The sequence below is a fragment of the Schistocerca gregaria genome, chromosome 1, assembly GCF_023897955.1.
Source record: "Schistocerca gregaria isolate iqSchGreg1 chromosome 1, iqSchGreg1.2, whole genome shotgun sequence".
Classification (NCBI taxonomy): Eukaryota; Metazoa; Arthropoda; class Insecta; order Orthoptera; family Acrididae; genus Schistocerca; species Schistocerca gregaria.
Window position 1 is genome coordinate 411,982,526 of NC_064920.1, and position 23,312 is coordinate 412,005,837.

Below are 23,312 nucleotides of genomic sequence, written 5' to 3' on the forward strand. Positions count from 1 at the left end.
TGCTCCTTATTTGTGGACGATTTTTCAATTCTCTGTTCCTCCTCCGACCCTACAAATACAGCTCATAAGTTACAAACTACAGTTAAGAGTTCTGAGGAGTGACCTTCAAAGACAAGTTTTCAATATTCTGCAGGTAAGACGTGCATTTGTTGATTTTAATTATTACCTCTCTTGTGTGTGAGGAACACCATTCCACATTTTAAAGACTTGGTGAGATTTCTGGGCCTATTTTTTTATTCAAAATTGTTGTGGATACTACACTTCCAGAAAGCACTGAATATCTTAATGTGCCTTAGCCACAGGTCTTGGGGAGTGGACAGGGCATGTAGGCTCCAGTTTTAAAGAGCTTTCAAGAGATCACATTTCAGCTAAGAGTGCATAGTGCATGCATCAGCAAGACCTTCTTACCTGAAGATCATTGATGCTATCCATCATGAGGAGATCAGGCTAACTGTGGGTGCTTACACAACCAGCCCCATACACAGTCTCTGTGCTGAGATTGGGGAACCATCACTAACCTCCAGTGGAGCTCCTCCAGATGTGCCAGGCTTAAAAGTCCTTCCCTGTCCCCTTCTCACCAGCTATGAAACACCTTTTGTTAAACTATCCATGAGCAACAAGGCCATTTGGGAACAACATGAAGCATAGGTTGGAATCTTTCGGTGTGGGATAATTCCAAACCAAACTACAGAATTGTCACTGTCTGCCACTGTGGTTAATACAGAGTAATTTTGGATTTAGTGCAATACAGGAGAGGCTCATGCTCCTCTGTATTTAATACAGTATTTTATGACATTTTAAATGAGTGCCATAAGTACATAGTTGCATTCCCAGATGGATCTAAAGATAAAGATTCCCTTAACTACTCTAATTTTTTCCCTGATCATGTCATCAAGACCCCATTACCTCAACACTTCACTGTGTTCAACCCTGAGTTATAAGTGATCTCGAGGGCTTTGGAGCAGATGGAATGTGCTGCAGCTGCTAAATTACTAATCTGATGCAATTCCTTGCGTGCCCTTAACGCTCTACAACACTTGTACCCAGCAGATAAAGTAGGTGTAACTATCCAGAATGCTCTTCTCCACCTACAATGGCTGGGGAAGGAGATACCTTTTTTTCAGCTTACCAGGGCCCATAGTTATTAATGGAAACAAAATGGTAGATGTCCAAGGAGGAGTTTCATGATATTTAGATAGTCCAATGCACCATACCCCTACAGGATCTTACCTCATTGTTGAGTTACATTGTCTTTCAAAGATGCCAAGAAGAGTGGGTGGAAATCATACACAATAAGCTGCATCTAGTAAAGTCAATGGCTCAGCCATGTCGTATCTTGTTCCAATCATGCACACAGATGAAGTCCTTCCTACTCATCTTCTCATAGGACACAGCCCGATGATGCATGGCTTCTTGCTGTGGAGGGAAGACCCTCCAATGTTCGGTCGTTATGGTGTGCAGATCACAAAGTGTGCTACAGTTTAATTGACTGTGTTTTATGTTTAGACAAGGGGGCATCAAGTAATCTACCTACAGATTTGCCCTCTGTTTTAACTCACAAAGACAATGAATGTGATATGGCTTTTGAGGTTCCATAAAATATTCAACTTTTTTCCTAAAATTTTAGGGAGAAATTTTTAATATGTTTCACATATGGCTCGCTCGTCTACATTATCTGTGGAATATCAGCCAGCCACATATTCCTGTGTAAATTATTTTAGCTGTCCTCTTGTATTACTTACATTTTAATTGACAATTTTAAAACATCTGATCTTTGTGCAATTGTGCGGGTGACCGTGTGAGGTTGGGAGGAAGTGAGTGCAATTTTGTGTCAGATGGCCTCTTACTTCTTTTATAACATTTTTTTATTTTCTAAACACATTTGATTTTACTAATTTTCATAAATTTACCTCTAAACTACTCCCCCCCCCCCCCAAACACACACGCTTAAACACACGGTTCCTTATTCTTGGTGTGGTCTGCATTTTTCACTTGCTGCTGAGAATGATTTTGTGCTCCTTTTCATCAGTTGTGATTGAGTAATAGTCCCAGCACAGAAATTTATCAACTGCAAGAAAATGTAGCAGATTTATGGAGCACAAGAACTACGTGGTATAAGCTGAATGCAAACAGTGAGATTCTTAGTTCTAGAAATTTTACTAATAGTATAGAAATGTGCCAGAGCTGTAAAACTAGGATTGTGTATGACAATCAGTAATGCATTTCATATTGTATCATTAACAATGTGATTGAAAAATATAAGATAAAATTGGATAACAGGGTGAAAATGTGCAAAAGTATACCTTCATCACCTGTAGAAAATGTTCACTGCATGGAGAATGACACAAACAAATGTTACCACAAAAGAACAACTATCAAAGGAATCATGAGTGTAAAATTTAAAACAATGTTCACGTTAGCTGTGCAGACCAAAGAAAAAAAATGCTGCTGAGTTTAAAGTGCTGCATCCTGAAACTAAGCCTACAAGAAAGAAGCAAAGAAGAAATCATTTCTGTACTAACTAAAGATGTACAAATGTGGCAAGACAAATACAGAAAGGTACAACTATCAAAAATGCACACTAGTCACCAGGAAAGTGCAACAAATTATAGTGTAATTTCAGCAGACAAGATGAACTATATCATTACCAATATCAAAAATAGTTCCGGTTAGGTAAACAGTTCAGACATACAGTGATGAGGAAAAAGAAAACAGGTTGCCTTAATTGATACTATGAAACATATTGAGCATTAAAATTAACACAAGAAAAAGGATATATGAAAATGAAATTCTCCAGTTTTCAATGAAGATACACAAGTATCTGCCTGTGATTCTAAAAGTCATAAGTACAGCCCCTATATGTCAAGATACAAAATACTGACATGAAATTTATTAGTCTTTGCTGACAGTCATGGTCATGGGGCTACTACTTGGATCAGTGACACAAAAGCTGGAAAAACAACAGGCTTTGTTAAGCCTGGTGCTCCAATGCCTGAAATAGGAAAATGATCCATCTGCCTGAAGTCAGTAATTTAAATCATAATGCTTTTATTGTGTTATTTGGGGGAGCAAATGATGTATTTAAAAAGAAAACGTTAACAGCCACTAACAAATTAAGAAAGTGTTTAGGGCATGTGACTCACACAAATGTCCTGATGACAATTCCACACTGATACGACCTACTACCTTCATTGTTGTATCTAAACAAAGAGATAAGTACTGCATATGTACTTCTCGAAAATGTGCACACAATATGAAAATGTAGAACCTATTGACCTCAGTGGTATAAACATAAATTTCACACTACATATGGACTATACTTAAATGGCCTGGGGAAGCAGTTGGTGGTGGTAAAAATAAGATGTGCCATCAACAAATCGGAGATATGACATACAGATCCATATCCACATCTTCTCCATTCACCAAAACTTCAGTCATCTCCCTCTCACACACAAATGGTCCACAGTTCATTGGAAGAAAAATTTCGAACTCCAACAACTCAGAAGAAGATTCCAGGCTCCCAAATACATGGACAAATCCTTAACAAGCAGAAATGAGGTTAGTGGTGTAACTCTAATATTAATGTGAAAATCAGTACTCATAATCAAACAAATTGCAGCAGCAAAGGTCTTTTTGTTTGCAATCAAAATATTCAGTCAATAACAAACAAAATATAGATGTAGAGATTTTACTAACTTCAGAACTCCACTTTATATGTTTTGTGCATTACAGAGCACTGGCTAAATATTGATAAAATTGTCTCTTTTTCTATACCAGGGTACATACTAGCAAATTATTTATGTAGAAACAGTTATAAACATGGAGGCACTGTAATGTTCATTTCTATGGTCTAAAATATAAATTTACTTAGTTTCAGCATCTCATTGTGGTTAGGGACTTTGAGCTGGCACTCATTGAAGTCACTGAGACAAATACATTTGTAGCATGTATTTATTGCTTCCAAAATGGAAATTTTAATTCATTCCTAAATAAGCTTAAATATGTACTAAACAGGCCAAGAAAGCAACACAACATTTGGGGGCTTCAACATTGATTTTCTTGGAAACAGCACATGTAAAGAGCTACTTCTCAACTTCACAGATACTTTCTACTTGAAATAGACTATAACAACCTCAAGAAGAATTACAAAAACTATTTCCCCTGCTCTTATCAGAAATTTGTTAATACAAACTGTACTGCAAAATGTTTCACCTTAGCTGTCAAAAGCAGGCGAAAGAAAAAATGCTGCTGTGTTTAAAGTATTGCATGCCCTTAGGGAACTCTAATATTAATGTAAGAATCAGCACTGGTTAGTACTGTTCAAGCAGTTACCCTCCAAAGCTACTCAGTGGCCACCCAGAACTACAAAAGAACTGTAACAGAAGAAGCAAATAATATAGAATTCCCTATTCTCAGGAGAAGTTTTACAAATAAATGACACCAACAAAAACTTCCAGAAATTCTCTATCTTCTTCAGTGATTTTGAAATTGCATTCCCTCTCCAAATAACCTTATAAGAGGCACAACTTCAAAAGCAAAGAGGTGGATAACAATAGGTATCAAAATCTTAAGTGTAAGCCAACGAGAATTACTAGATGCAGGAAAAACAATAACATAACCCTGCTTCTGAACAGCTACATTCAGAAATACATTCGAATCTACAAAAGAGTGATATGCCACGCAAAAAAATAAAAAAAAATGGTCAGTGATAAGTTCGTGACAGAGTTACTAGATAAAAACCAAGCAGTATGGAAAGTAATAAAGAAAGAAGCAAATAAAGTGTCCACTAAAATGGATAACATCAGTCTAAACCATGAGAACAAGAGTGTAACTGATTCACAATGCATCCCAAACATTATTTTATTTATTTTTTTTATTTATTTACGTCCTGAATCTTTGAGGTACATATACCATACCTTAGATGTTGGACAAAATGATATTACATTAATATACTGTTACATTGATTGTATACAATACACTTACAAATTGTTAAATTTTTATATTGCTATATTGTTACATTACATTTTTATTTTGTTACAACCGAAATTAACTTATTTTTCAAGATACTGTGTTACTGAGTAAAAACAGTTTTCCAAGAGATATGAAGTTACAGATGATTTTAAAGCTATGGATTTTCTTTATGGCCTTTAGGTTACTCGGAAGCTTACTAAACAAATGTGAAGCTGAGTGATATACACCTTTCTTGCACAGTGTGGTATAACAATGATGTCTGTGTATGTCACTATTTGCCCTTGTATGGTGTTCATGTACAGATTTATTTTGAATAAATACATTTCTATTTTTAGCATGCTTTTTTTAGGAACATTACAACTTCTAGTATATAGCTACATGGTAGGTGTAGAATCCCCAGTTCTTTAAAGAATGGTTTGCATGATTTTTGGCTGTTAGCATACTCACAATCTTTTTTTGTTTCCGGAATGTGGTTATGCTATGAGGAGAATTTCCCCAGAATATCATGCCATATCTCAATAGGGAGTGTATGCAAGCGTGTTACACTGCTCTAACTGTTTCAGGACTTGTGTTGTTCCATATAATCCTCATCGCGTAAGTCATTTTCGATATTTTAGAATTTAATGATGTGATGTGGGAATTTCATTTAAGATTGTCTTGTAAGTAGATGCCAAGAAATTTTGTTTCAGTGACACTGTTAATTCTTTGGTTTTCCATGGACATGTATGGTTTTAATGGGTTTTCATTTTGTTGTGTATGGAAGTGTAAGACCACTGTTTTTTGAGGGTTTATCAGTAATTTATTCCTCATAAACTGCTCTGTGACATTTTTACTTGTGACTTTAGCATTTAAAATTAGAGCCATTTCATTTTCACCTTCAATTAACATGCTTGTGTCATCTGCAAATAGCACTGGTTCGGAGTGTTGAACGTGTAGGGGAAAGTCGTTTATGAAAATTAAGAAGAGAAAGGGACCTAAAATTGAGCCTTGTGGTACACCATGGGTTAATGTGGAAGGTTTCGATTGATAAGCTTTCAGATATCACACATAATAGTCAATGGCAAAACAGATACTAGAAAGAAACTGAAAAACAAAGTGCAATCATGTTCTTCTTCAATCTATATTTGTGGAACAAGTCTAGAAGAATTCATCTGTGTTGCATCAACTCTGAAGAAAGTGTCATCTGGAATTGATGGTATTCCTGATTGCATCATAAAGCAATGTATTACAAGCAATTCACTTCCTCTTTTAGATATAGTCAATTCATCTTTTTTGAAAGTCACATTTCCAGACTGTTTAAAAACTGCTGAAGTGGCCCCTATCCAAGAAAGGAGATAAATATTGAAAACTATAGACCAGTTGCCTTATTATCAGGCATTAGAAAATCACATAAAACTAATGTGTAATATGTTAATGAAATTTTTAGAAAAAATTTTTTTTTCACTGATGCTCAGCATGGCTCCAGGAAAAATAAATCAACAACTAGTGCCACCTATGACTCATATACAATGCCCTGCAAACAGTGGACAAAAAACAAAGTGGTGCCACAGGCATTTTTTAGACTTAAGTAAAGCCTTTGACATATTGGAACACAACAAAATGTTAGACAAGCTCCAAGCTTGTGGTATTAAAGCGACTGCACTAAAATAGTTTACATTGTGCTTAACATACAGGAAACAGAAAATGCAAATGAAACATGAACTAAAGGAAAATACTAGGATATATTTCTCAGATGCAGAAATCATAAAAAAGGAGGCCCTCAGGGACCCATTCTTAGGCCTATCCTTTTTCTTCTTATGTTAATAATTTAGACCTAAACATGGAATTACAAAGAAATACTTTTTTTGCAGACGATGCAAGCATCCTTATTGTGGGAAACACCCCAGGTCAGCTACAAACAGCTATAAATAAAACTACAGCACAGCTAAATACATGGTTCGAGGTGAATAAACTACTGATAAATACAACAAAAAAAAAAAACAGCATTCCTAAATTTCTGTTTGAATGGAGATGCAAGCAACACCAGTTTGACAATAAACTCCAACAAAAATGTCATCTTCTCTGGGAGCAAAGCAGCTCTTTACCATCCTCCACCCATTCCCTGCTCTCCTTTTCCCTGCCTGTCCCAGCGTCCTCTTTACCCCAGACTGCTTCTGCCACACTACAATGCTGCTCGCAGTCTGCCTCAGCAGCCAGAGACTGTAGTCATGTGTGTGTGTGAGTTGCATTGTGTGAATGTTTGTGCATGTTGACATGTTGACTATTTCAGATGAAGGCCTTTTTAGCCAAAAGCTTACCTGTTTGACAGTCTTTTTGTTGTGTCTGCAACTCAACATCTCTACTGTACAGTGAGTAGCAATGAATCCTTTTCATAATATTGTCATTATTCCATTCTGGATTTTCCATTGTTTGAATACTAAATAAAATATGTTATAGTCTATGTTTATTCTCTATTAAAGGATTTTTTAGCACTGTCCAAACTGCCTACTTTGCTCAATTTGATAGCATCCTACTGTAGGGAATTATATTCTTGGATAATACACCATATATTTCACTCATTTTCCTAACAGGAAAAAAAACTGTAAGAGCAATGCAACAAGCTTAACAAACATATTCTTGCAAATACCTCTTTCAAAAGTTGTCAGTCCCCAATACTAGATATATATAAGTATGTAAAAATGAATTTAAAAGACATAAATGAAAATTTTAATATCCATGAGTCATATAGAAGCCAAAGGAAAAGCTTCATGTATAGTCAGTAAGGACATCACCGTACAAAACTTCCATAATAAACAGTGGTATACAGGTTTAAAGTAAACTCCACATAGGTAAAAATAATATCTTCATTTACATTCTTCTGTAAAACCCTAAGGGCATTCTTCTTAGATCATTACTGCTATTCATTTGTAGGATTTTTCTAACGTTTGAGGTACAAGAAACTTGAAACAAGACAGTACAGTTATTGCAAGTAGTGGAAGCTCTCTTGGGGGTAAAGCTAAAATTTATGTATCTACTGAAATAATACTGTGTATGTCACTGTTTTGTTTTGTGTGTGTTCTGTATCCCACAATCTAGAACGATTTTTTGCATGAGTAAATAAATAAACATTACAAATGGTGCATCTTACAACAAAGCCATCCAGCACACTGTTACTGTTAAATTGTTTAACAATAGCATGCATTCTCCCAATACTCCTTTCGGATTTCAGCATCTTGGATGCAGACAACAAGGAAACATTAAACCACAAGCCTCACAAGCTTCCACTGTATGTGAAGTACTGAAAATGAAACAACTACTGCGAATGCAAGAGTCACATGCACACTGCAAACAATCACAAGTCAACAATTATTAGAAGTGAATTGCTTGAGTAGTTGGCCCTACAGGGAATATTTGTAATTTTTGACATTTATTCACATAACTAATAGAGATGGACATAAATTTTTGCTTCATTTGATGTTTTTAGCAATTGATTTACTAACAGTTTTTAACCATTTCATCAATTTTACCTTATTTTGGATTTCATTTTAGTTTTGTTTGTTATTCATGATGATGTGAGAATAGCATCTTACATCACCAAATTACACATCTTTCTTCATTGTACATCAGATCTGAAAAAATTATTGCTAAAAGTAATATGTTGTCTTTTCTATTTCTGTTGGAGAAACAGTTGATGTGTAAACAATAAATTTACTGATGGAGATAAATCACTTCAAATAAAAGAATATCCCCAAATATCTTACTTGAGAATGAAAATGGTGTAGAAGGGAAGTAGGATGAGTAGGTGGCAGCAGGAAATCTTTTAGGCTTATAACTACTACCCACACAAGGGCATCCAGTATGGCTGAAGATCACTGGAACATTTCAGGCAAAAAGCCTAAAACGTAAGCCTCACATCAATGACATGGGAAGTTTATCCAAAGGCCCTTTCAAGGAATGGTGTCATTTACTGTGAGGAAGTAGTCACACAGAGAGGTACTCAACTGGAAAGCAGCCTGAGAATAAATGTGTCGTGACTCGCCAATCTTTCAAACTTCCGCTGCACAGTTACGCGCATCCTCTACATGCAGCGCTGTCTGCCAGCCATGCAGCAGCAGCGCCACCTAAGCAGCCAGCGGCCGCTAGACTTGGACTCAGTTATGATTTGACTGTTAAAGTGTACACACGTCTTACTCTGTTTACTTGATCTGTGACTTTCACGTTTTGCGTCTTCCTTGAAATATATTTGTTCAATTTGAAGTTATAACAATTGGCGACGAGGTAGTGATTTTTCTTTTCCATCGTTGACCCACATGTTTCCATGGCTACTTTAGAGCAACTATTGCAAGGTCTCACAGAACAGCAAACGCTTCTCACATATGCAATTCGTGATTTCGTCGCGGCATTAAATGCGGGGCGTCTCTCATCGTTGCTCTACCTACTTTTCCTCCTTATGATGAGACGGCGGAAGACTGGTCTGATTACAAAAATGTCTTCGACAGCACTTCTTGGAGTTTCAAGTCGCGGACGAACAAACATGTATGTCTCTGTTCCTTTCATGGATTTCACCTTAAATGTATCGGTTGTTGTCGCAATTGGCTCCTTTGAAAGATTCTGCGTCTTCGTCCTTTGCTGAAATGTGCTCACTTCTGTCCATCTATTTTCAATAGCTTCGCATGTGATAGCCTCTCATGTTGCCTTTTATTGTTGTCAAAAACAACCGAATCAGTCCTATTGCGCTTGGGTTGCTGAACTCACGTCCTCAGTAGAAAGTGTCAATTTGTTACTGAAGTTCACAAAGAATCCTACACTGATTCCATGGTACAGGATGCTATTATCCGATCGGCGCCCAACAACGAATTTGGGCAACGTGCCCTTCAGTTGGCAAATCCGACTCTAGATGAAGTTCTATCCATCGCTCAGTCTTTTGAAATCCTCGCGCCACTGGAGCACAAATAGAGGCATGGGGCGACGTCGGGGAAATAAAACCTCTGCGCAATGTTGACAAAGTATGTGGCGTGTCCCCACCAGCCGACGTGGCAGCAGCACGCTCCCAAGCGCAGCCTTGGCCTAACCGTAAACAAACCTCTAAGAAACTGCAGCAAAACCCACAGCAACTTCCTTCATGTCCGCGGTGTTTTATGAAACATTCACAAGAAGATTGTCCACAATGTCACAACGTTGGGCCATGTGTCACAAATCCAAAAAAAAAAGGGTCATGTGTCATCCATTTGCAAATCTGACTGCATACATGATGTTCATGAACATGACGCTGATTCTGATTCTGTGTTGTCTGTCAATTGTACTTCTTCCCTTCCAGGGAAGTTATTCCCTACTGTCCAAATACTTGGTCGAGATGTTCACATGCAGGTGGATACTGGTTCTGCTGCCTCATCAATTCTCAGACGTATCTTCAGTTGGGATCTCCAACCCTGTCACCTGTCACTAGACAATTACGGACTTAATAAACAGAAGATTTCTCTCTTGGGACAATGTGATGCTGAGGTATCTTACAAATCTATCGTTCGCACTGTTCCCATATTTGTGGTTGACCCTAGTAATGTGGAGAATCTTTTTGGTTTCAATGTCTTTCGTGTTTTTGGGTTCTCCATAGATGACTCTGTCAATATTGTCTCTGATGCTATTCCTTATGCTCAATTGGATTCCTTGTCAACAACATTTTCGTCCCTTTTTTCTCGTGGGTAAGGCCATGCAAACGACTTTGAAGCTCATACCACACTCAAACCCACTGCTCCGCCAAAGTTTTTTTGGGCTCGGCGCTTTCCTGTGGCCCTTTGTGATCAGGTCAAACGGGAGCTGGATCATCTCACTGCTTCAGGGGTCTTGCTTCCCGTCACTTCCAGTGAGTGGTCCTCTCCTGTCATTGTCATTACTAAGTCCAATGGTGATATTCGTCTCTGTGGCGATTTTCAAGCCACTGTAAATGCACAATGCCTCATCGACACTTACCCTATGCCCTGACCTGAAGAATTGTTCACTAAACTTGCAGGTGGCCAGTATTTTTATAAACTTGACCTGTCAGAAGCTTATCATCAACTTCCTCTCGATGCTGCTGCCTGGCAGTTTCTTGTCCTTAACATGCCTTTCGGCCTCTGTCAATACCAACGATTGCCATTTGGGGTTGCCAGCGCCTCTGCTCTCTTTCAGTGATTCTTGGAACAATTATTGCTCACTGTCCCTGCGTGTATTAATTACCAGGACGACATTGTTGTCTCTGGCTCCATCACTGCCGAACATCTTCAAAATCTCTGCACACTTTTTCATGTCTTATAGACTGCTGATCTTAAGTGTAATCTTCAGAAATCAAAATTTTTCCAGGCATCTATCACGCACTTGGGTTTTTAACTCTCTTGGGATGGCATTCGTCCGCTTCAACAAACTGTTACTGTGATCAATGCCCTTCCTTGCCCTACATCTGTTAAGGAACTGCAGGCCTTCTTGGGGAAAATAGCATACTATCACAAGTTTTTACCGTCTGCTGCTTCGGTGGCTCAGCCGTTGCATCGCCTGTTGCATACAAACATGCCTTTTCACTGGTCCGCGTCATGCGATGCGGCTTTCCAGAAATTGAAGACTATGCTGAAACAGGCCCCGTGCCTGGCTACTTGTAGACCTGGCCAACATCTTGTTCTTGCCACAGACGCCTCTCAATATGGGGTCGATGCAGTCCTTGTGCACCGTTTTTCTGACGTTTCTGAACAACCCATTGCTTATGACTCCAAAACACTCACGGATGCCCAACAAAAGTATTATCAAATTGAAAAAGAAGCTTTGGCCATCAATTATGCTCCTCTTAAGTTTGGTGTTTTCTCTATGGATCCAAATTTCATCTTGTTATGGATCACAAACCACTTGTTTCCTAGTTTCATCCATCAATGTCACTTCCCGAGAAGGCTGCACACCGCTTCCAGCAAATGGTCTTTACTTGTCACGTTTCAATTATAAGATTCATTTCAGGCCGACAGCTCAACATGTGAATGCTGATGCACTGTCTCGCCTTCCCATGGGTCCTGATCTGGCATTCGATAGGGATGAACTTTTGTGTTTCCACCTGGATGTTGCCGAGCAGCAGGTTGTGGACGGGTTCCCCATCACTGGGGACCGGCTGGCGGCTGCTACGGGTTCTGACCCTACCCTCTCCCAGGTTTTACGCTGTATTCAGAAGGGTTGGCCAGATCGTCCACCCGCTAAGACTTCTGATCCGTTGCGGAACTACTACGCTTTGTGTTACCGCCTCATGGCTAGGGATGGTGTTATCCTCCTTTCCACCGAAAATGCTTCGCCGCGTGTTGTGGTACCTGCGTCTTTGCGTGCTTCAGTCTTGCACCTTCTTCACCAAGGGCACTGGGGTGTCTCTTGCACAAAATCTTTGGCGCGCTGTCATGTGTACTGGCCTTGCATCGACTCTGAAATTGCACACATGGTTACTGCCTGCGGCCCTTGTGTGTCACAGGCTGCCGCCCGCCCCGAAGTCATCTTTGTCACCATGGCCTTTGCCTGAAAAGCCCTAGGAGTGTATTCATGCTGACTTTGCGGGACCTTTTTTAGGTACTTATTGGCTTCTCGTTATTGACGCCTACTATAACTTTCCTTTTATTGTCTGTTGCACGTCGCCTACCACTGCGGCAACCACAAATGCTCTGGCTCGCATTTTCTCTTTGGAAGGCCTTCCCTCTACTCTTGTTACTGATAATGGTCCGTAATTTGCCTCTTCCAATTTTGCGGATTTTTGTGCCCATCACGATGTCATGCATGTCACGGCCCCTCCGTTCCATCCACAGTCAAATGGTGAGGCTGAACGACTTGTCCGCACATTTAAGGCTCAGATGAGGAAACTCCTGACTTCTTCTGCTGATGATTCTCTTCTCCAATTTCTGGCTTCTTACCGTTTCACCCCCATGGGCGACCACAGTCCGGCTGAGCTCTTACATGGCCGACAGCCCTGCATGCTACTTCATCTTCTGTGGCCTTCCACCTCACGGCCACGGGTGCCTTCACTTGGCCGGTTCACCACTGACGACCTTGTATGGGTACAGGGATATGGCAGGCGGCCAAAATGGAGTTCTGGCCGCATCTTACTACACCGTGGCCGACATCTGTATGAAATCCAGACGGACACGGATGTTGCAGTGCGTCATTCAGACCAGCTTCGCCCTCGTGTGTCGGCAACGCCTGTTCTGGATCCCGCTACACCACCTTCGGCTCTGCCTGATGCTCGATATACTGGAATCTCTCATTACTCACAACGAAGTCCTCTCACCATCATATCGGTGCCAGCACAAGAACTGACGCCACCAGGGGACTTGCTGATGCAGGAACCAGATGACCATCATCTGTCGGATCAAATCTATTCGTCTCCTTCTCCTACGGACGTGGACACATTGCCCATGTCTCCTGTTGTACCAATGGGACTTGCCGCAACAGGCAGATTGGTGCACGGGGCCTCAGCAGATTCAAACACCACATCTTCTATCATCTCGACCCGAACGGGAAGCCTCCTCCTCGAGACTTTACGGCCAGTCAAACAACACCTATGGATGTTAGCAATCTACAGGCCACCTCCATCAAGACCTGTGCAAAAAATTCAAAGAGGGGAAAAGTGTTGTTTCTCGCCAATCTTTCAAAGTGCCGTCGCGCAGTTACGCGTGTCCTCTACATGCGGCGCTGTCTGCCAGCCATGCAGCAGCAGCGCCACCTAAGCGGTCAGCCATCCAACGGCGGCTAGACTTGGACTCGGTTGTGAATTGACTGTTAAAGTGTACACACATCTTACTCTGTTTACTTGATCTGTGACTTTCATGTATTGCGTCTTCCTTGAAATATATTTGTTCAACTTGAAGCTATAACAAAATGATTGTGTTGTAATTCACAACATAAAAATGCGAGACACCATTTCCCGAACATTCACACGGTACAACATGAGCACCCCATGTGGTAGACGAAACATGACAGTTCAGTAAACATAGTGAGTAGCATCCGAGTCAGAACAGAATGAGAGCAATCACCGGGTGGCTATACCACATATAGACAGCAAGTTGCATGTGGTGCTGAGCTGCGTCCATGCAGTTGTCATGCACTGATGCACAGCCATGGTGGCATCCCCTAACACCCGTGCTCTGCAAAAACAGACATGGAGTGGCTGTTGCCTCTTATGTGCTTGTCTTGCGACAACAGTCGATGTCAGAGATGTCGTCCAGTGCCCGATGTTTAGGTGGTAGCTCAGTGGTTTACCGTATCCATTCTCCCATGGGGAAGTGGTGAGTAGTGTGTCAACAAAGTGACCCTTGCCGAACTGGACACTTGTGCAGCTCTCTGAATCAAGCTGCCATTGTTGGAAGCATGGATGACCTCCAGCACAACCAACTCGCAGTTGGTATGAATGAGGGCGTACAGCCAGAAGGACCCTGTCCAATGACACGGCTGTAGTTGTAGTGGCACCAGTGCTGCTAGTGTAAACCACATCATGTCTACATGTGGTCTCAGCATGAAAGGAAACACCAACAGAAGGGTGTCGCCATCAGGTCTGGTGCAGCATCCGGTACTCCATCTGGCACTTGTTCACCACAAGCATCCTGCAAATAGAGAGAGATGAGAATAGGGTTGGCTTGGCAAACAAGGTGGAGAAACTGGGGGCAGGAACAGTTCAGCAGTCCAGGAGTGGGAGAGTAGGGAGCAGATGGTTTTTCGGAGACACCTCTCCCTTATCAGCATTGACTGGTAGGAGCTGAAAAGAAAAGAAATGAGATATTCATTCATGGGAGCATCAGCCACATACTTCTTCATTTGTGTTCTAAAACTTCACACTAGCCATTTGGTCTTACCATTCGACTTAGGGTGAAATGGCGGAGGCAGCAGCTGGTGAATACAATTTCTGCAGCAGAAATTGTGATAAGCTTGGGAATGAAATTGTGTTGTGGCTCATTGTCCAATGCCATCATGAGAGGAAGTCTTTTAATGATGAAGATTCTGCTGAGCTCTGCAACCATAGCCTCTGTACTTGGGAGTGACAGTTGACCGTACACAGAAAATTGAAGTATGCATTAAGGACAATCAGCCAGGTGATATCCAAGAAGAGGCCCATAAAATCGACATGAACCTGCTTCCATGGGTACGAGGGTGTTGGACAGGGAGAGAATATCTGGCATGGAGCTGCCTGTTCTCATTCACATTGTTGGCAGGTTTGAATCAGATGTTCAGTCTGCCAGTCTATACCCAGCCAGTATGCATGGGGCTAGGTGAGCATTTTGGTGTGAGGGCTGCCCCCAGTGGCCTTGGTGTAGGAGCCGTAAAATTGATGGGCATAGAGGTTCCAGATGGACTACAATGAGAGACTGATCCTGATCCACCAGAATTAACTGGTGATGAAGGTTCAAGTTATGTCACAATGGGTTGGAAACATAACTAAGAATGTGATCTGGCCAATCCTGTTGAATGTACCACCGCACCTGCTGCAAGGTGGTGTCCTTGGCCATGGCCACAGCCAGACAGGTCCCCATGACGATAAAAGTCTTGATTGCTTGTTAAGCCTAAACATCCAGTTATAAACACGAAATCTTGTTTTGGTCAAATTCTGGTTCAGGGTCCAGTGGAAGATGGGACATGATGCCTGCGTTAGCATATTGAGTGAGTATCGTGAAAGTGATTTCGTAATTGTACCTGCTGAGGAAAACTGACCAGCTCCGGAGTTGAGCAGTCTGCTCATGCACTTTGGCACATGATTGGAAATGCAAATCGTGGCTTGTGGTCTGTAATAATGTGGAACTTTGTACCATGTAGAATTTCTTTAGCACCAAAATAATCATAAGGACTTCTTTTTCAGTTTGCAAATACCTCTTCGTGTGGCACTGAGCATCTTTGACACAAATACAGTCAGATGTTCAGAGCCATTACATCTCTATGCGCCAGGGTGGCCCTCTGGCCACATTCAGAAGTGTCCACTGCCACCATCAACTATTTCCCAGGTTGAAATGTGACAAGATAATGGGGCGACGAAAGGGCCTGCTTCAGTGTCTGAAATGCTAGTCACATGCCTTCAACCATACAAAGGGACCACTCTTCTTCAGGTTGGCGAGTGGCTATGCAATCGAGTACCATGGCTGAGATTAATTTCCCATAATGGGTAACCTTTTTCAAAAAATGACTGCAGCTCCTTTAAATTTGTGGTGCAATGATGCCTTTCACCAGTTTCTGCCTGGGCTTAATACTGTCGCAGGAGGTAATGTTCCTACATGTTCCACTAATAATTCAGAAAAGAAGAGATTTCTTGAGATTGCGTCTGAGACCCACAAACAGGAGGGTGTGGAACAGCCACCACAAGTCTGCTGAGTGTTCTGCTTTTGTGGTTCCCATCACCACTATGTCATCCAGATAATTAATGCAGTCTGGAATATCCAGTAGCAGTTGCTTAAGAAATCTTTGAAAAGTATCTGGGGTGTTGGCCACCCCGAAAACTAAGTATTTGAACCAATATAATCTGTGTGGCATGTTGACACCAAGGCCTTCTGTGATTCTTTAGCCAGGAGTAGTTGCAAGCAAGCTTTCGAAAAATGTTGGCCTCCCATGAGTGCAAAGAAAGGCTCATTGGGTTTCAGAATGGGATACATGTTGATCTCAGAAACAGAAACCACTGTAACCTTGAAGTCTCCACATAGGCACAGCTTCTCCAACATTTGTTTGTACTACAACCCAGGGCATTCCCACTCACTTGCAGGTGTGGGTTTAGTGACATTCACTGCTTCCAATCTGTCTAATTCAACCTTGACAGTACCCTGCAGTGCTAGGTGCAGTGGCAAACCATGAAAGCGTGCCGAAGCCTTTAATGTGATCTGCTCCGTAAAGCTCTTTGCTTTGTCCAGCCGTCCAGAGTAAATCTCAGTGAACACCTGACTAAGGGTTTCCAATTCCTGAAACATTATTTGTTCCAAGATCAGGTGAACCTAGCTGAAAAGGCATCAAGGCCCAAGAGATTCTCTGTATCTATGCTGTGGACCACAAGAAATGCGAGATGTCATACAACAGTTTTGTACTTTGCTGCGATCATGATTTGCCATTTGAGTGGAATGTTTTATTTCTTATATGCCTGTAAGAAGTGCACTGTGGAGTGAAGGGGTAAATCACCCAACAGGAGATACAGTTAAAAATTCAACAGGGACGTGGAGGCACTGGTGTCAATCTGTAGTCGAACATGCTTACTACACAATGTGAACATGCTAAGCATTTTCTGAGGGGAATTTTCCAGGATGCAAGATTCAGACAAGATTACTTTAATGTGCATTAGTTCCTGATGAGGTGATTGTTTCTCATCCTTAGTGATATGGACAGCTGCAAAATTCCCATCCTTCCAGCATAACTCACACTGTGTCTATCTGTCAGAGTATTCTTCTTGGACATGTGTTCAAAAAAAGTCCAGACACGACAAAACCGAGTGCCAATCAGGGGCCCAAGACTTCTTTCCTTGTTTAAAAGACAGAGATGGAGGACAGATGGTGTTTGTGCATTAGCTTTGCAGCACTGGTTGCATTCGGCAGAGTGAACCCATCTTTCAGGTCTGACGTAATGCTCGCTATCTCGTCCCAAATCTCTAACCGATGGCAAAAGTTGCTGGAGGCGATTTTTGAGTGCCTCTCATTCTATGGCCTGGGAAACTTTGAAAGATTGGGCCTACTTTAAAACATCATCCAAAGAAGGAGCTTTGTGACACACCTTGTTATGTGGAGCCGCCCAAACAAATCCACCCTAATCCTCTCTTCCGCATATGATTCTGCAGGGTCAGGAGCCACAAAACTACATTTCATACTGACTCACTGCAGTTCAACCACCTATGTGCAGTATGACTGGTTAGACTGTTTATGACACTGGTAAAACTCCATGTGGGATGCAATGGCATGGCAATGACGATGAAAGTAGGTAGTTAATAAAGTACACATTTTGTCAAAATTATAGTGTGCTCTTTTGCAACCTTTTAGTTGCTGTTTACTTCAGCAGTTCTTATAAACCTATAAAATGGTTCATATATTCTTACAGATGTTCATACTTCAAACCGCTTGGAATTAGTAAGAAGTTTGCGTGGATGTGGAGCTCATCACAGTCTTATAGGCATACTAAATCATTGTCATACTGGCTGTGGGAGTAGGTTATTGCGAGCCTCCATTCTGCAACCACCCTTTCTTCTTCCGACAATTACAACCCGCCTGGAGGCTGTGAAAGAGATTGTTGAAACACCTGATCTTCTCAATAGTTTGCAGGTAGGTATGTGGTTTAATATTTGTCTTCTAGTACATCTGTTTCATTATCTTGATCTCATTTCTAAGTAAATTCAGAATTGTTCAGTTCCAGAAAATGTGCCACCTAATTCTCTCAAATGCTTATAAGCCTGTAATGTTCTACCGAGTCTGCAGTTTTCAGGCATTATTCATAATCAAATTATCATTTGGCTTATTAGCATATGATATTATGCTCTGAAACTGGAATGTCCAGGATTCAAGGATGGAAAACAGGTAACATAAAGAACAATAGTAACCAGTCAATCTGCTATGCTGAAACTATGTTGTCAGACAGCTCTCTCTCTCTCTCTCTCTCTCTCTCTCTCTCTCTCTCTCTCTCTCTCTCTCTCTCTCTCTCTCTCTGTAAGAGTGTGTGTGTGTGTGTGTGTGTATGTGTGTGTGTGTGTGTGTGTGTGTGTGTAAGTGGGTGGGCACCTGTTGACTACTCATCACTTCGACTATTGGGTGAGTGGTTATTTTATACTTCTGGCACTCTTTAATCGTGTAGTAGCTGACATAGACTTGGGCACAGTTGTGGAGAAGACTAGTAATACCAGCAAAGATACCCTTACAGTATTCTTTGTATCTGACATTGACTCAGCTCTGTGATGTCTTGGCAGATCTCTATTGTATGAACTGCTTGTTGTGTTAGCAATCTTCTTGTTAGTACTAAATTACTTCAAGGAGAAGTAGTTTATAACAATCGACAGTAAGTTGGTTTGAACTGTATGTGTAAACTAGCAACTAGCAGAATTGATTATGTACTGATTTTGAAATACACCATCAAGAGAAAATGAAGCAATTGGACAAGACGTGGCTGTAATTGATGTAAACAATCAACGACAAATGATGCACAATATGCTGTGTGCAACACACAGAAGGGCTTTGCACCAGTTGTATCCATGTTCCATTCATTCAATGAAGACTCGGATGAGTAAGAGTTGTATCTTCAAGAACTGCAACAATACTTCAAAACTTTTAAGGTAGGGAGTGTACATGATGATTATAATTAAAGATCCAGTTTCAAAGTGCTGTAAAAAAGAACTGCTGCTAAGAATGATGTCAAATATGAAAGGGATATTATCAAAAAAGTGGGAAACATTGTGGAAACAAAATAGATTAACATACAATGTGCATGACCACACAAGTTTGGCATCCAACAGCTGTGGCACTGTTAGAAAAAGCCATCAACCATGGCAAGGTCATACCACATTGGATTGGAAAAATCTGTTTATAATTGTTTTGAGGCCAAAAACTACATAACAGGAACAATTACATTTGTTTTAATTGTCACAAGGCCGAAACGTGAAAAAAAAATGGTTTTTAATTGTCCTGTGCCCAAAACTGCATAAAAAGCAACAATGAAATCAGTATTTAATTGTTGTGAGACTGGTTCAAGACATGTTCGATATGCTGTCCACCATTTTTTTACCACAATTTGAAACTGAGAAACAGCATATTCCACAACAGATCAGAGTGTCTCAGAGGTCGTGTTCTGAATGTGTTGTGCAATGCATGCCTTCAATTCAGTTACATTTGTAATTGGAACACTAAACACAGCATCTTTCAGATAACCCTACAGCCAGAAGTCACACGGATTAAGATTGGTATTGGCAGGCAGAAAGGATATGGTAGTTGATATTTCTAGCATTTCAAAAATCCCTTTGCAGCAGCTGCTTCACTGGATACTAAATGTGCAGAGGAATGCCATCTCGCATAAAAAATGATCCTACCTATACATCCATGCTGTTACCCATCTTAAAAAAAAAAGAAAGAAAAAAAAACGTGATCCTGTGATAAATGGTGCTATCTACCTGCATCACATAGTTTCATTATCTTGTAGATTGAAGTGGTATCGATTGGTGTGGGAGCATATTTTTTGTTGCCCATATTCTGTAAGTCTGTGGATATGGAAACGGGCATGCTGTCTGTCCAAAGAATCTTCCATGGCCATTTGTTGTCTGCTTCCATACGAGCAAGAAATTCTGGAGCAAATGTTTGTCTTACTGGCAGGCCAGCATGAAGCAACTCCTGAATATGGGTAATACAGGCTCTGACAGTTGGCACTGAACATAAAGAAATGTAACATATTGCGCATACATAGGAAAAGAAATCCATTACCATGTAGCTACACTATTGATGACCAACTGCTGGAAACAGTATCTGACATAAAATATATAGGAGTCACTATCCACAGCGATCTTAAGTGAAATGACCACATAAAACATGTAGTGGGAAAAGCAGATGCCAGACTCAGATTTGTAAAAAAAAATATAACTCATCCGTGAAGGAAGTGGCTTATAAGACACTTGTTTGACTGATTCTTGACTATTATTCATCTATCTCGGATCCCTATCACATAGGACTGATAGAATAGATAGAGAAGATCCAATGAAGAGTGGTGCATTTTGTCATGGGATTGTTTATTCGCCACAAGAGCCTTACGGAGATCCTCAACAAACTCCATTGGCGGACGTTACAAGAGAGATGTTGTGCATCACATAAAGATTTACTATTGAAATTTCAAGAGAGCGCTTTCCGAGAAGAGCCGAAAAACATATAATCCCGCTGCCCCCTCCCCAAATACATTTCACATAAAGACCATGAGGAGAAAATTCGAGAAATTAGAGCCAGTACAGAGCCTTGCCAACAATCATTCTTCCCACATGCTATTTGCAAGTGGAATAGGATTGGAGGGCTCAGTTAGTGTTACATAAAGTTTCCTTTGACACACACTGTTCGGTAGCTTGCAGAATATGATATAGCTGTAGGTATAGATTTTGTACGGGTAGCAATGCAAGATGTTCCATAGAATTGCTCGTCCAAGTCCTTTGCCATCTATGACAGAATTACAATGTCATCAGCAAACCTAATAGTTTGTATTCTTTCTCCATGAACGTAAGTCCCTATTCCAAATTTTTCCTTGGTTTCCTTTACTGCTTGTTCAATGTACATATTGAATAACATCAGGTGTAGGCTATAACCCTGTCTCACTCCCATCTCAACTACTACTTCCCTGCTACAGTCCTGTCTCACTCCCTTCTCAACCACTGCTTGCCTTTCATGCCCCTTGACACTTACAACTATTATCAGGTTTCTACATAAGTTGTAGAAAGCATTTTGATGCCTGTTTTTTACCCCTGCTACCTTCAGAATTTCAAAGAGAATATTCCTGTCAACATTGTGAAAAGCTTTCTCTATGTCTACAAATGCTATAAATGTAGATTTACCTTTCCTTAACTTACCTTCTAAGATAAGCTGTTGGTCAGTTTTCCCTTATGTGTTCCTACATTTCTCTGGAACCCAAACTGAACTTCCCCAAGGCCAACCTCTACCAGTTTTTCCATTCTTCTGTAGAAAATTTATATTATTATTTTGCACCTTTGACTTATAAACTGATAGATCAGTTATTTTCACACTTAACAGCAACTAGTTCCTTTGGAATTGGAATTACTATTTCTTCTTGAAATCTGAAGGTATTTTGCCTATCTCATACAACTTGCTCACCAGATGGAAAAGTTTTGTCATGGCTGGCTCTCCAAAGGCCATCAGTAGCTCTAACGGAATGTTGTCTACTCCCGGTGCCTTTGCCAAATTCTCCACGCAGTATCCTAGCGCCCTTCTCATCTTCCTCTACATCCTCTTCCACTTCCATAATATTTCCCTCAAGTGGATCTCCCTTACATAGACCCTCTGTATACCTTTTTTCACTTTTCCACTTTCCCTACTTTGCTTAGGATTGGTTTTCCATCTGAGCTCTTGATATTCGTACAGCTGCTTCTCTTTTCCCCAGAGGCCCCTTTAATTTTCCTGTAGGCAGTATCTATCTTTCCCCTAGTGAAATATGCTTCTGGATCCTTACATTTGTCCTCTAGCCATTCCTGCTTAACTATTTTGCTCTTCCTGTCACTCATTTTTTTAAACATTTGTATCCCTTTCGCCAGCTTCCCTTGGTGTATTTTAAATTTTCTCCTTTCATCAATTAAATTCAATATCTCTTGTGTTACCCAAGGATTTCTACTAGGCATTGTATTTTTACCTATTTGAGCCTCTGCTGCCTTCGCTATTTCATCTCTTAAAGCCAACCATTCATCTTCTACTGTATTCCTTCCCACTGTTCAACTGTTTCCTAATGCTCCCTCTGAAACTCTCAACAACTTATGGCTCATTCAACTTATCTAGACCCCATCTCCTTAATTTCCTACCTTTTCCCGATTTTTTTCAGTTTTAATCTACAGTCCATATCCAATAAATTGTTGCCAGAATTCACATCTGCCCCTGGAAATGTCGTACAATTTAAAATCTCGTTCCTAAATCTCTGTCTAACCATTATATAGTCAATCTGAAACCTTCTGGTGTCTCCAGGTCTCTTCAACATATACAACCTTCTTTAATGATTCTTTAACCAAGTGTTCCTACCCCCATGAACCATGGACCTTGCCTTTGATGGGGAGGCTTGCGTGCCTCAGTGATACAGATGGCTGTACCGTAGGTGCAACCACAACGGAGGGGTATCTGTTGAGAGGCCAGACAAATGTGTGATTCCTGAAGAGGGGCAGCAGCCTTTTCAGTAGTTGCAGGGGCAACAGTCTGGATGATTGACTCACCTGGCTTTGCAACACTAACCAAAACGGCCTTGCTGTGCTGGTACTGCAAATGGCTGAAAGCAAGGGGAAACTATAGTCGTAATTTTTCCCGAGGGTATGCAGCTTTACTGTATGGCTAAATGATGATGGTGGTGGTGGTGGTGGGTAGTGTTTAACATCCCATCGACAACGAGGTCAATAGTGACGGAGCGCAAGCTCGGGTTAGGGAAGGATTGGGAAGGAAATCGGCCGTGCCCTTTCAAAGGAACCATCCCGGCATTTGCCTGAAACGATTTAGGGAAATCACGGAAAACCTAAATCAGGATGTCTGGAGACGGGATTGAATCGTCGTCCTCCCGAATGCGAGTCCAGTGTGCTAACCACTGCATTAATGATGATGACGTCCTCTTGGGTAAAATATTCCGGAGGTAAAATAGTCCCCCATTCAGATCTCTGGGCAGGGACTACTCAAGAGGACGTCGTTATCAGGAGAAAG

At 40.9% G+C, this 23,312-nt stretch overlaps 1 protein-coding gene across 1 annotated transcript in view; it reads left to right on the forward strand.

Annotated features, from left to right (window-relative positions):
- The window catches only part of LOC126349891 (mutS protein homolog 4-like), a 259,596-nt gene that overhangs the window by 67,477 nt on the left and 168,807 nt on the right, over nt 1-23,312 (forward strand). The window contains exon 6 of the mRNA XM_050002468.1: nt 17,992-18,212. Within this exon, the coding sequence (XP_049858425.1) occupies nt 17,992-18,212 (221 nt within the window). The remainder of the gene's footprint in view (nt 1-17,991; nt 18,213-23,312) is intronic.